Source organism: Rhinolophus sinicus, linkage group LG05, assembly GCF_036562045.2.
Source record: "Rhinolophus sinicus isolate RSC01 linkage group LG05, ASM3656204v1, whole genome shotgun sequence".
Classification (NCBI taxonomy): domain Eukaryota; kingdom Metazoa; phylum Chordata; class Mammalia; order Chiroptera; family Rhinolophidae; genus Rhinolophus; species Rhinolophus sinicus.
The window spans coordinates 137,330,397-137,342,847 of NC_133755.1; the positions used below are offsets into that span (position 1 = coordinate 137,330,397).

Consider the following 12,451-nt stretch of genomic DNA (forward strand, 5'->3'; position numbering starts at 1 on the left):
TCTGAGTTGATTGTTCTATAATTTAGTTGTAATTTTAATTCGTTCATGGAAGAAAGAAGGCACAATCTTTATCTACGTCGCCATCTTGGATCTCCTCCTATTTCTGTTTTGTGTTTGAAGTTTTCAGCCTTGCCCCATCCCCACAACCTTGGATATGGTGAGCAGAGGAGTAAGAAAGTATAGATGGTTGGATCCTATATTATTCTGTAAGAAGTTTTGTTAAAGCCCAGTTAAAGAGTGGAAATTAGAGGCTTGGCAGAGTTGAATGAACACTGATTCTACCGGTGGTAGCAGTGCCTGGTATCTCATAAGGGAAGCTTAGAATCATTGGTGGGTGTTAGTATGGATACTGAATTTGTGAACCTAAATTTGGAACATGAGTTTGTCTAAGAAAAGGAATATGTGAAGAAGCAACCCATTTGGGGAATTTTAATAAAATGTAGGTAAAACTAATTGTTATCATTGGAAGTTTGATCAGTATTTGCATTGCTTTCAAAATCTATTGGCATGAACAACCTGCTCATGCATTTTATTTCCAGTCTGTAAGAGAGCGCTTTTCCTTCTCATGTGCCAAGCCACAAAATATAAATGAGCTGTCCTGCAGGCATGTGGAATTGAACATACATGACAAATTTTATGTTAAGCTTGTTATGAAATTGTTCACATCATGTTATGGAGATGGTATCATCAATTTCACTGTAAATAAAAAATGCGAGTCCTGAGTTTATATTCTATAAACTAATAGCTTGTATAATACTTGGTTTAGGTAATAATCTTTGCCTCTGGGCATCATGAGTGCCAGGACATGGTACTAGAGGGAAAAAGTTTTCTGTGGTTGAGTTTTTTTCCCCCCCAATGATTGACATACAAAGATAAAATTCACAAAGTTCATATCATTGTAAGTTTTCTATATTTTCATGCTTGTTAATTTTTAATAGATATTAATGGGTTAATTTAATGGGTCTACCCCATGAAACAACAGTTTTCTTCCTAATCATTTGTTTCTTTCTTATTGGTTTTGTTTGGATTATATTATGACGCAAGTTTATAATACAGTGGGACCTAATTACAGTGCTGGTGGGGTGGGGCACTTTTTCAGCTTTCCCCTGATAGCCACAGAGTGATGTGGGCTATATATCACTTTGCACATGGAAAAGGTTAATTGCCTCTCAGTTTTCTATGGGCTTTTATAGTGCTAAAAATTCATCCTTATGATACAATTGGGATGTTAGCTATCATAGTGGAGCAAATGATAAAGGAGCACATTAGACATTTATGGTTACAGGCCTGAAAAGGTCCAGGATGGTCTGTGGAGTTCTGGTAAAGTGTTTAAAGACTTATAAGGAAAAATTTGTGTTTTTACATAGCCATTTTACCTGAGAAAATGTAGTCAGAAGGAAAGTGAGTCCTTTTGTCAGATTAAGTGTGATTTTTTTTTTCTTTTACAGAAAATTCTTTGCCAAAACCCAAATTACCTGAGGACAGTGTTATTTCACCATACAATATAAGCACAGGCTATTCAGGGCTTGCCACAGGAAATGGACTCAGTGACTCACCTGCAGGGTCCAAGGATCATGGCAATGTGCCCATTATTGTACCTTTAATTCCGCCACCTTTCATAAAGCCACCAGCAGGTAAGTCACTACTGGCGTTTCCAACAATAACGATTCATAGAAAGTTGTTTTAACTAACATGACTAATTATTACGCTCAAGTCAATTTTGGAAAAGACTGCTTTAGAAACTTTGTAGATAAGAAATGTTAGTACACGTATTCTTTAAAGTAGTATTGGTATATTAAGCACATCCCCCAATCTACTGCTTAGACTATAAACTTTCAACTGACAATAAACTCTTTCTATCATTGGCTACAAAAAAAATTATTTTCCTTACCTGAAATCATCTGTTTTCTTTTTTTTTTAAATAAGGCTGAAATAATTTTAAAAAGTAGGGTATATACTGACTGGTTAGCAAGAAAAAAAGTCAGCACTGTTGAAGTGGGTGGTGGTGTCATGAGGGCCAGGTCACCTGGATTTTCTAAAGGAAGGGGCAGTTTTGTAAAGGGTGTGTGGCAGGCTGCTTCTTCAGTGTGCCTTCTTGTAAATCCACTTAAGAAACAACCTAGATTACCCACCTCTGCCAGAGAGTTCTTTCTAATTCCTGGAAAGCCCTCTTCGAAGCTTTAAACAATAAAAAAAAAAAAAAAAATTGAGATCTGAATTTCACTTATATGAAAATGTAATCAGTTTTTTTATATTTCCAGAAAAGTAGATGGCAGTATACTGAGCTTGATGGCAGTGGGCTGAGCATGATGTGATACTGCAGGCTAGGTTCCTGATATGCTCTACACAGAGAAAGAAGTTCAAGCATATTGTTACCAGGGTTGCTGTAAAATGGTGGAATTATGCTAGAATGCTTAATTGCTACACTGGTTATTTTTCTGTATATTGAATTGAAGAATGGTAAATACTGAATTTCGATAACAGTTCATGTTATAACCCACTAAAATTAATGACTGCATTTTTTTTTTTTTTTTTTTAGGGAAGGTAGGTGTTTGGTTATATTTCTATAAACAGTGAAGATGTTTGTAGGTATAAATTTGGACTTACGTTATAGTAATATTTACACCATATTCTAAGTGTTACTAACATTTCCTTCATGGCATGGGCACATTCTCTTGTTTGACCTACTACATTTTAGCAGTAAAAGTGTCCTTTCATACTGAGGTCCTCAGCTAAAATCCATTTACCCGTTCAGAATCACTTATAATTGTGTTTGTCAACTAATTACTAACATAATTTGTGTATCATGTAAAGTTTGCCTTTTTTATAGCCCACTCTCCTTTGTTTGATTGTTTTGTGATGCAGAGGGGCCCAAATTTATCTCCCAAGGGCCAAAGACCTATTTTGGATAGGTCAACTGGAGAGAAGAGGGGTGACTAATTTTGTAAATGTAGGGTTCATGTTTGAATGTGTGCCCAATGGATTAGGTGAGTGGTGTTGATGATAAGTGTATCATTGAGGCAGTGTGACTAAGTGAAAAGAACACAGCCTTCAGATTCAGACAGCTTGGGCTCACATCTAAGCTTTATCACTTACCAGCTCTGTGAATGTGGACAAATTACATAAGCTGTCTTCTCAGTTTCCCTGTCTGTAAAATGGAGATCACAGTTCTACCACAGGAGATTGTTGTGTCTATGAGATGAGAAAATATATGTAAAGCTACCTAGCACGGTGCCTGCCTTACAAAAGCCATTCCGTAAACACCATATCCCTTTTTCTTTTTTTCAGTCCTTGGTCTGCCCTAGAGTTGGGCACATAATTTGTGCATAAAAAGGTGTGCATCCAAATGCAAATTCCCCTCTAAGATTTATTTGAGCAAAGCAAACAGCTTTAGAAATTAGCATAGCTGAGGCTACCATGTGTTTGGCATGCCAAAAAACCTGCCCTGGAGTTTCCTGCTGAGCCAGCCACGTGGAATTCAAGCACACAGCTCCTATTTAATTCTAATTCCACATCAGATCAGGAAATAAATATGCAAAGGGATAGAGGCCAAAAATTGAGCCTTGGAAGTCTTAGACGTAGGAACTCTGAGGAATTAGAAGCCAGAGTAACCGAACACCTGTGGTTTTATGCTGTCTTCCGTGCAACTCCAAGGCACTCATCTGTTCAAAACAAAATGTAGGGAAGGACGCGTTTAATTTCGGTATCTGCCCTTAACCTTTACTTGACCCTACTCCAGGGTTCTATATGACAAGACAAAAATACTGTGTTTTCAAGGAGCTTACTCTATTAGTCCAGAATTTAACAGGCAGGAATTTACAGGAGGGATGAATTTTGAGTTAGTCACATTATCTAGTTCAGGGATCAGCACATTTTCTGTAAAGGTCCAGATAGTATTTTAAGCTTTGGGGCTATACTGTGTCTATCACAACGGCTGAACTCTGCTGTGGTAGCAGGAAAATAGCCACAGGCAATACACAAACAAATAGGCATGGTTGTGTCCCAATAAAACTTTATTTACAAATAAGGCAGTGAGCAGGATTTGGCCCAGGGACCATAGCTTGTTGACCCTTGCATTAGGGTAAGATTGGCAAAAGTCTCACGATAACTGGAAGGTGAATAGGGTTCCTAAAAGTCAGGCTGTGAGCTTTGCCAAGGTGCTCTGTGGAATATCCTACGGGACAGTAACAAGGACAGGAAAATAGTGGGGCTTTCAGGGTATGTGCTGAGCTCTGGCACATAGTTGGCGCTCCCCCTCCCAAGTGTTGAATAAATGAATGAATGACCGCTCTTCAAATTCCTATTGCACATGCATAAGACAGTACAGGCTACTTCGTTGTACACTGAGAAAATGCTAGTATCTCGTCTGAATTAAGTCCCACCCTTTCTGACCATAGCCTTCCAGAAAGTGATGTGAGTAATTATCCATGGATAAGTAAAGTCCATAAATTACCAAAAACTTCTGTCTAGTGAACCATTTCAATTCTTCCTTTGGCTAAAACTTTTCCCAGAGTTGTTATTCAAGGTACTAGAGTTGAGACACACTCGCTGTCAATTTTCTAGCCGTATATAGGTTAACATGGCATTGCTGAGGGGGACTAATATGTGGTAGAATGGCTAGAAGCAAGAGGCCCCTCAGTAATCAGTCCCTGAATAATTTAGAGTTGACTGTATCAGGCACATGTCCACCTCTCAGGACAGGGAAGATGAAGATCCTCTGTATGCTTTGGATTCCTGGAAAAAAATAACTATTAATATTAGTGTTCAAATTATTGTTGTACTGTAAACTGGCTCTGTGGAAATGTTCATCATACCTAGGTTTGTATTAAATCCTCTACAGTTTGTGAAACTTATTCGCACTCATTATTTTATTTAGTTTGATCTTTACAATAACCCTGGGAAATAGCATGTTATATTATTAAATAAAGAACAGAAGCTCAAATACTGGTAGGTTAAAATGGCTTTCTCAAGGTCATGTGGTTTCTAAGTACTGGAGCCAAGACAAGTACTAAGGTCTTCTGACTCCTAATCCAATTTTCTTTTTAATAGAAAGTTGTATTTTCAGCATATTTGCACAAAACTTCCCTAGGCTGTGTCAGAATAAGAGTACTTATTAATCTGCTACTCAGCATTCCCCAGGGACAAGGGATGCATCTTATTCCCGCAAAAGGCTATTTTTTAAAGTCCGCATCTTTTGGGAGACTTGATGAGTTGTTTTAATCCTGGCATTCTGTGGTTCTATGAACTGAGATGGTGTTGTAGGGGTGAGACCCCAGTTTGGTTTGAAAGTGATTGCCCTCATGAGGCAAGCTGCTTCTTCTCCGAGGTACCACAGGACTCTATCGTCAGGCGCTGGGTTCAGAGTGAGTTTCATGAGCTCGGGCAGGCTCACCACTGGATCCCATCCACATTTGGCGGGCAGTGGGCCCGGTAGAATACTCGTGATTGGGAACGTGGTGATACCACACTCTCTGGGATTTCCACGTTCCTTTTGCACAGCTGCATACAGAAGTGTGGGTGTAGCTGACTTCTGAGCCTGGGGAACTGCGTTTCTGTTCCTGCCCCACTTTTCTTCAGAGAATGAAAACTCCCTGTGCTTTGGTGATTACCACAGCATTGACCGTCCTTTGGCTGCACATGTTTGCATCCGATTTCATCCGATTTCCAAAGCTAAGCTGCCCTTCCCCCATCAGAGACAGAATTTGGCCCTTCGTGTAGGATTTGTGACATCACAGTTGTTACTATGGTAATAGACTTGTTATAAACACAGGATAATAGCCCTGATTTTGCTTTTTATTTTTTTTTCTCTCTAAGCAGTGGAGGGAATCACCATGATCCTTACATAAGAAACACAGACTTTTCTGCAGACTCTAGGAGGTGGACAGAATAATGCTTTGCCATACAGAGCAGCCATTTAAAAAGCCCAAAACACTGTTAAGGAATAATGTTAGAAAATAATTGAAAGTATTGACTGACCCTTTTTATGCAAAGATTCCTTTATTCTTTTAGTCTGAACAATATGAAAACCTCTTTCTTTGCTAATTTAAAAAATTACAGCGTGCGTATAGTCTGAAGTTGCAGAATATATATTAGCAAGAGTTTTGAAGGATAACTCAGGTTAATTATATTGTAACCTTGCTGTAATTCTTCTCATATTAGAGATTTTAATATGAGTTCAACCCTTTGGGACTTCATTCAAAGAGGGTTGTGCTAGTAAGGACTTTTGGCATGGAATATAAGAATTGTGCTATAGTGAGTCTCCATCAAAATACTAGACCTGCCCTATTCCCCTGTAAGTTTGCCTATTGTAGTAAAGGCATTCAAAATGGATTTTAAATACACTTTTTAAAAACAAAGACTATTTATTGGTCTTTACTGCTTTACAAGCGCAATAGCACTAGTCTCCATTGATTGGACATGTGTCCTCTGCAGTGGTTGGACAGGTTTGGGTTTCCCCACCTTGTCTACCTCTGGTCAAAGAAACCTGTTGGGACTGGAACCAGGATTTTCATATCCCAGTCTCAGACTGGCCTCATAACAACATTTTGCTCCCAAGGATGTTTTAAAACTCCGTAAAACTACTAGTGTAATTATTTTTGTTCACAAGGAAAAGATGAAATGCAGCAACTTTTTTGGTGAAAGTTTCACTGAGCTCTGCTGCAGAAAACACTGTGTATCTAGGAAACAACATTTTAGATCTGAGTCTTTTGACAGGTTTTCCCAGAGGCTTACAACTTGCCTCTTACAAGTCCAGAATCCTTCTAAATCCCTGAATACTTAAAAATGAAATGAAATGTGAAAAAAGGAGGGAATATATTTCTCTGGATGCATTTAGATGGCAGTTTTGTATAAAATGTCGTTTACCTCAGATGGTAAGTGATCTCATTCCCCACCAGGTTCCCATGTGTGAGGTGAAGGGTAGGGTCCATCCATACGGTACACGCAGCTTTGTGTGGAAGGAGATGAGATTAAGCTCCTAAAACCAGCTTGATTTCCTGTGCACAGGAGAGTCTTGCCTTTCTTTGAAAACAATGACCATTTCCTGTCTTCCAGGATGGTTTGCTTTCAGTGAGCTTTCCAAATCTGTGTTCAGTCATAGTCATGGAAATATGATATATTTTTTCAGGCAAATCTTGAAACTCTTTAGGGGTTATAAGAACTGGGCTCTAAGGACCCATTAGCTTAACTGAGAATGTGGAAACATTCACATGATCTGCTAAGCTCTATGCATATAGCTGAGTAGCCCACAGTTAATAAGCATGTTACTTTTTGGCTCTTACAATTCTTACATGGAGTTGTACTTGCAGGGAAGTGGGAATCAGAATGTGGTTTGCATTATGATCATTATTTATTTTATCTGTTATTCAATATTCTTGGGGCTTGCATATGAATGATGTATTCCAAATAACCATTGAGAAAACAGGATTTAATCAAAATTGCTTTGCCTCTTATTTATATGTCCAACTTTTAAAATATGATCATTAAATAAAATTACCTAGATTTAATGGGATTTGGATGACTTACTATTTATGTAGCAGATATATTTCTCAAAAAAGAAGAGATTCACCGAACCCTCAGGACAAAAAACAGGAGCTTATGGTGAATGGCAGGATAGGAGTAGTTAATAATTGTAATGATATAATCTCATCATAGCTAATATTTTTCGAGCACTTATTACGGGCCTGGCATTGTGCTAGTAGATTATCTCATTTACTTTTCACAAAAACTTTGTGTAGATTCTATTATTAACCTTGTTTTACATATGAGGAAACTGAGACCAAGAAAAGCTAAGCAACTTTCCTGAGGTGACACAGGTAATAAGTGGCAGAGCTGATATTTGAACCTAGGCATGATGTCTCCTTAACCTATATTCATAACCACTGGATTATCCCCAACACTATGTCAGTCTTTCAGTCACTTATGTATTTACTGAATGTTTTTCACATTGTACTAGATAATACAAATACATACATATAGATACATGTACATATGTGTCGTTATCCCTGACTACCAAGAACTTAGTGTAGTTGGAATATAATCAAAACATCATTCTAGTTTGACTTTGGAAAGTATGATATAATTTTAGCAGCATTTGGAGGGTGCATGGTTGGAGCAGAAGGGTAGTTAAAGTGGAGTAGCAGAAAGTCTAGGCAGATAATCAAGAACTGCTATATTTGTTCGGTTGTGGAAAAATGGCATCTGAAATATAATGTAGGTTAGAAGATAGTCGTTTAAAATTCAAAATGATTAAAAAAGGCACAAAATGAAGTCTGAAAATGTTATTTACTATGATATGGGTCCTGTTTTATCTTTCTTTATATACTCGAAGGATATTTAAAAAAGTATAAGCCAAATTTCAGTATATTCGATCATTCTTAATGCCAAACGGAATGTGTAGTTTTTATGGTAACACGATGTGGTGGAAAGACTACCACAGCAAGAAGCAGGAAACCTGGGTTGTTAATGTCAGCTCTGCCATTTTTTGGCTGTATAATTTTGGATAAGTCACTCAGCCTCTCTGAGCCTCAGTTTCTTTGTTTGAAAAATGATGTAGCTAGTTTAGGTAATCTGTAATTTCCCTACATTTATAAAGTCCTAATTTTGTGACTTGTATAGTGAATTGCCCACCTGATTTTATGATTTGAAAGGGTCTATTTTAATATACCTTAATATATATTTGTTAACTGATTGAACATATTTAAAGCAAACTCACCTGTCTGTGTAGTTACAGCAGCCAAAAGTCTGATGGAAGATTTATGCTGCTTAGGACAATTTTCCATGATTGTTAATTTTCACTCTGGAAGAGTGAGTAACTTGAAATAATAGATTTAAAATTTATAAAAAGTGCTAAAAATATTAGTAAATAAAAGACTACATCACACATGTGTTATTAGACCAAATCATTTTGATGTTACACATAAGTAATGATCACTGGTAGTAATTCCCCGAATTTCTGCAAAAGAGAAGTCACGTTATGTCATTATGTTTAATTTAATTTACCAAAACAAGAAGAAGAGGAAATAGAAAACCTGAGTAGTCCTACATCTATTAAAGAAATTAAATATCTAAATGTGTTTTTTTTTTACAAAGAACATTCTAGACCCAGATAGCTTCAGTGGTCAATTCTATTAAAGATCGAAGGAAAAACCACACTTAGAGAAACTCTCTTAGAGAACAGGAAAATAAGAAACACTTTCCCTCAATATATGATCCCAGCATGACCTTGATCCCATCATATGACAGGGGAATTAGAAGTGAGGAAAATGATAATTTTATGTAACTGGGTTACATTAAAATGGAAAACTTCTATTCATCATGAACACTGATTCAGAAATTCTAAGCATAATCATAGCAAACCAAAGCCAGTGATATATACACCAAAGGATATTACATCATGACTGACTAGGATGTTTTTCTAGGAATGCAAGGTTGATTTAAAATGTAAAAATCAGTCAGTATAATTAACCATATTAACAAAATAAAAAAAACCTCATAGAATATTCTAAATAGATGCAGAATATAATTTGATAAAATTTAACACACACACACACACAACTCTTGGCAAAGTAGAAATAGAATGGAACTTCCTTTATATGACAAAAAGTATCCACAAGAAACCTACAGTACACATCTTACTTAATGGTGAAATATTGAAAGCTTTTCTCTTCAAATCAAGAATGAAATAAAGATGAGAATTAGCACTTCGATTTAATTTTGTCTAATTACACAGATAATGAATAAGGCAAAAAAAAGAAACAAAGATATAAAATTTGAAAGGTAGAAATGACATTCTGTTTAGAACAGAATACCTCCCCCACCAATGGGCAGGTAAACCTTGGAGATATTGTGGGTTCGGTGCTAGACCACCACACTAAAGTGATTATTGCAATAAAGTGAGTCACACAAATGTTTTAGTTTTCCAGTTCATATAAAAGTTATGTTTACACTTTAGTCTATTAAAGTGTCCAATAGCATTGTGTCTAAAGAATGTACGTAATTTAAAAAGACTTTATTGCTTAAAAATGCCAGCCATTATCTGGGCCTTTAGTGAATTATAGTCTTTTTGCTGGTGGAGGATCTTGCCTCGAGCTTGATGAAAATGCAATATCTGTAAAGTGCAATAAAATGAAACATACTAAAACAAGGTATGCCTGTACAGATAAACTATATTTAATGAGTGCATTAATCAAGGTTTTTAAACACAGTTGATACCCCCAAATCCATTATATTCCTGTATACCAGCCACAAAAAATTTAAAAACAAAACTTGAAAATATCTAAAAATATCTTTTAAAATAGCATCAAACCATCAAATACCCAGGAGGAAAAATCTAACAAAATATGTGCAAGATGGTTACACAGAGAACTAGAAACATGGCTGACAGAAACAAAAGAAGACCTAGATCATTGGAGGGACATACCATTTTCATGGATTGAAGACTAAATATTCTGAAAAGGCAGATTCTTCCTAAATTGATCCATATATTTAATTCAATGATAAAATCCAGCATGACATTTTGTGGAAATTAAAAAACTGTTTCTAAAATTTGCATGGAGATGCAAAGGGACAAGAATAACCAAGACAAATTGAAGAAAAAAACAAAACAAAATTGGAAGACTTATACTGCCAGATCTCAACATTTATTATAAGACTATAATAATTAATAATTAAATAATTGTATATTATTATTAGTGTTAATTGTTGCTGTTGTTATTCTTTTTTTGACCATACTTTAAATTAGCCTTTAGGAATTCATTAATAAGACATAAAAGATAAAATAATAATTTATATTTCTCATGTCAATTCTCTTTTGTTTTAATTTTTTTAAAAGAACCTTTTCTTGTGACTATGATATATTACACTTTGGAAAAGTGCATAAAACATAAATGTGCTCTTTTACAAATAATGATCTTGTCAACTTACAGCTTCTTCCCTCTAAGAGGTAACCACTTTTGTGGCAACCATTGCCTTCTTTTTTTCCTTAGTTTCAACACCTAAATATACCTGCCTAAGCAATATAGTTTATTTTGCCTATTTTTGGACCTTAGGTAATGAATTATGGTAGTCAGCTTCCTAGATGGCCCCCAGTGATCCTGACCTCCTCTAGGTCTCTTCCTACACTGAATCAGGGGTGGTCTGTATGATCAACTTCTAAGGCTGCCATAAAAGGTTACTGCAGTTTCTGAGTAGTTCCCTCAGATTCACTCTGCGGGGAGCATGAGGAAACTCAAGCTGTTCTATGAAGAGAACCATGTGGACAAGAACTGAGGCATTCTACCAACAGCCACCACCAACCTTCCATCCTTGTGATTGAGCCACCTTACAAGTGTATCCCCAGCCTAAGCCAAGCCTTCAGATGACGGCAGCCCCAAAAGACATTTGGCAGTAACCTTATGAGCAACCCTGAACCAAAATGGCTCCAAAACACTCCCAAATATCTAACCTACAGACAACATGAGCAATAATAAATGATTTCTGTTGTATTAAAGAAGAACGAGATAATGGTACAAGGATATACATATAAACCATTGCAATGGACTCCAGAAACAAAGCTAAAGAGATACTTGATTTATGACAAACGTATTAGCCTGGGTTATCATTACAAAATGCCATAGCCCAGGTGGCTTAAATAACCAAAATTTATTTTCTCACAATTCTGAAGAATGGAAGGCCAAGGTCAAGGTCATCAGGGCTAGTGTTTGATAAGGACTTTCTCTGTGAGTTGCAAATGGCCACCTTCTCCCTGAGTCCCCACATGGTAGAGAGCAAGCACAAGTTCTCTGGTGTCTTTTCTTACAAGGGCTCTAGTTCCATCAGAACAGCACTCTACCCTCATGACCTTAGCTAACCCTAATTAACCCTAAAAGACGCGTCTCCAAATACCGTCACATTGGGAATTAGGGCTTCTACATATGAACTTTGGAGGGACACAAACATTGTCCATAACAACAAAGATGACAATGTAGTGAGGAACGAATAGTCTTTTTCAACAAATGTGCTTATGAAAAAGGATGTATATGGATTCTTTACTTCACACCATTCACAAATATCAGTTCTAGATGGATTGTTGATCTAAATGTGATAGGTAAAATAATAGAGCTTATGGAAGAAAGTCTAAGAGAATATATTTATGATCTTGGGTAGCCCAGTATTTCTAAAACTATACACTAAAAGCACTAACCATAAAGAAAAAGGTTGATTAAATAAACTCTGTTAAAGTTAAGAATTTCTGCTGATTAAAAGACATCTTTCAAAAAAGATTGAAAAGGCAAGTCACTGAGTGGGAGATGATGTTCCTAATGTGTGGCTCACAGCAGACTCATTTGCAATATTTAAAGAACCCCTATAAATAAAAAAAGAATACAACTCAATGGAAAAATAGGCAAAAAACTATAAACAGGCACTTCATCAAAGAAAATATTCAAGTGGTCCATAAGGCTTTTAACAGTTG

General features: G+C 36.5%; 1 protein-coding gene across 3 annotated transcripts in view; it reads left to right on the forward strand.

Moving 5' to 3' along the window:
- SOBP (sine oculis binding protein homolog) overlaps positions 1-12,451 on the forward strand; it is a 160,524-nt gene that overhangs the window by 17,950 nt on the left and 130,123 nt on the right. For all 3 annotated transcript variants that reach the window (XM_074333361.1, XM_074333360.1, XM_019735036.2), the window contains exon 3: positions 1,449-1,634. In XM_074333361.1, the coding sequence (XP_074189462.1) occupies positions 1,449-1,634 (186 nt within the window). The remainder of the gene's footprint in view (positions 1-1,448; positions 1,635-12,451) is intronic.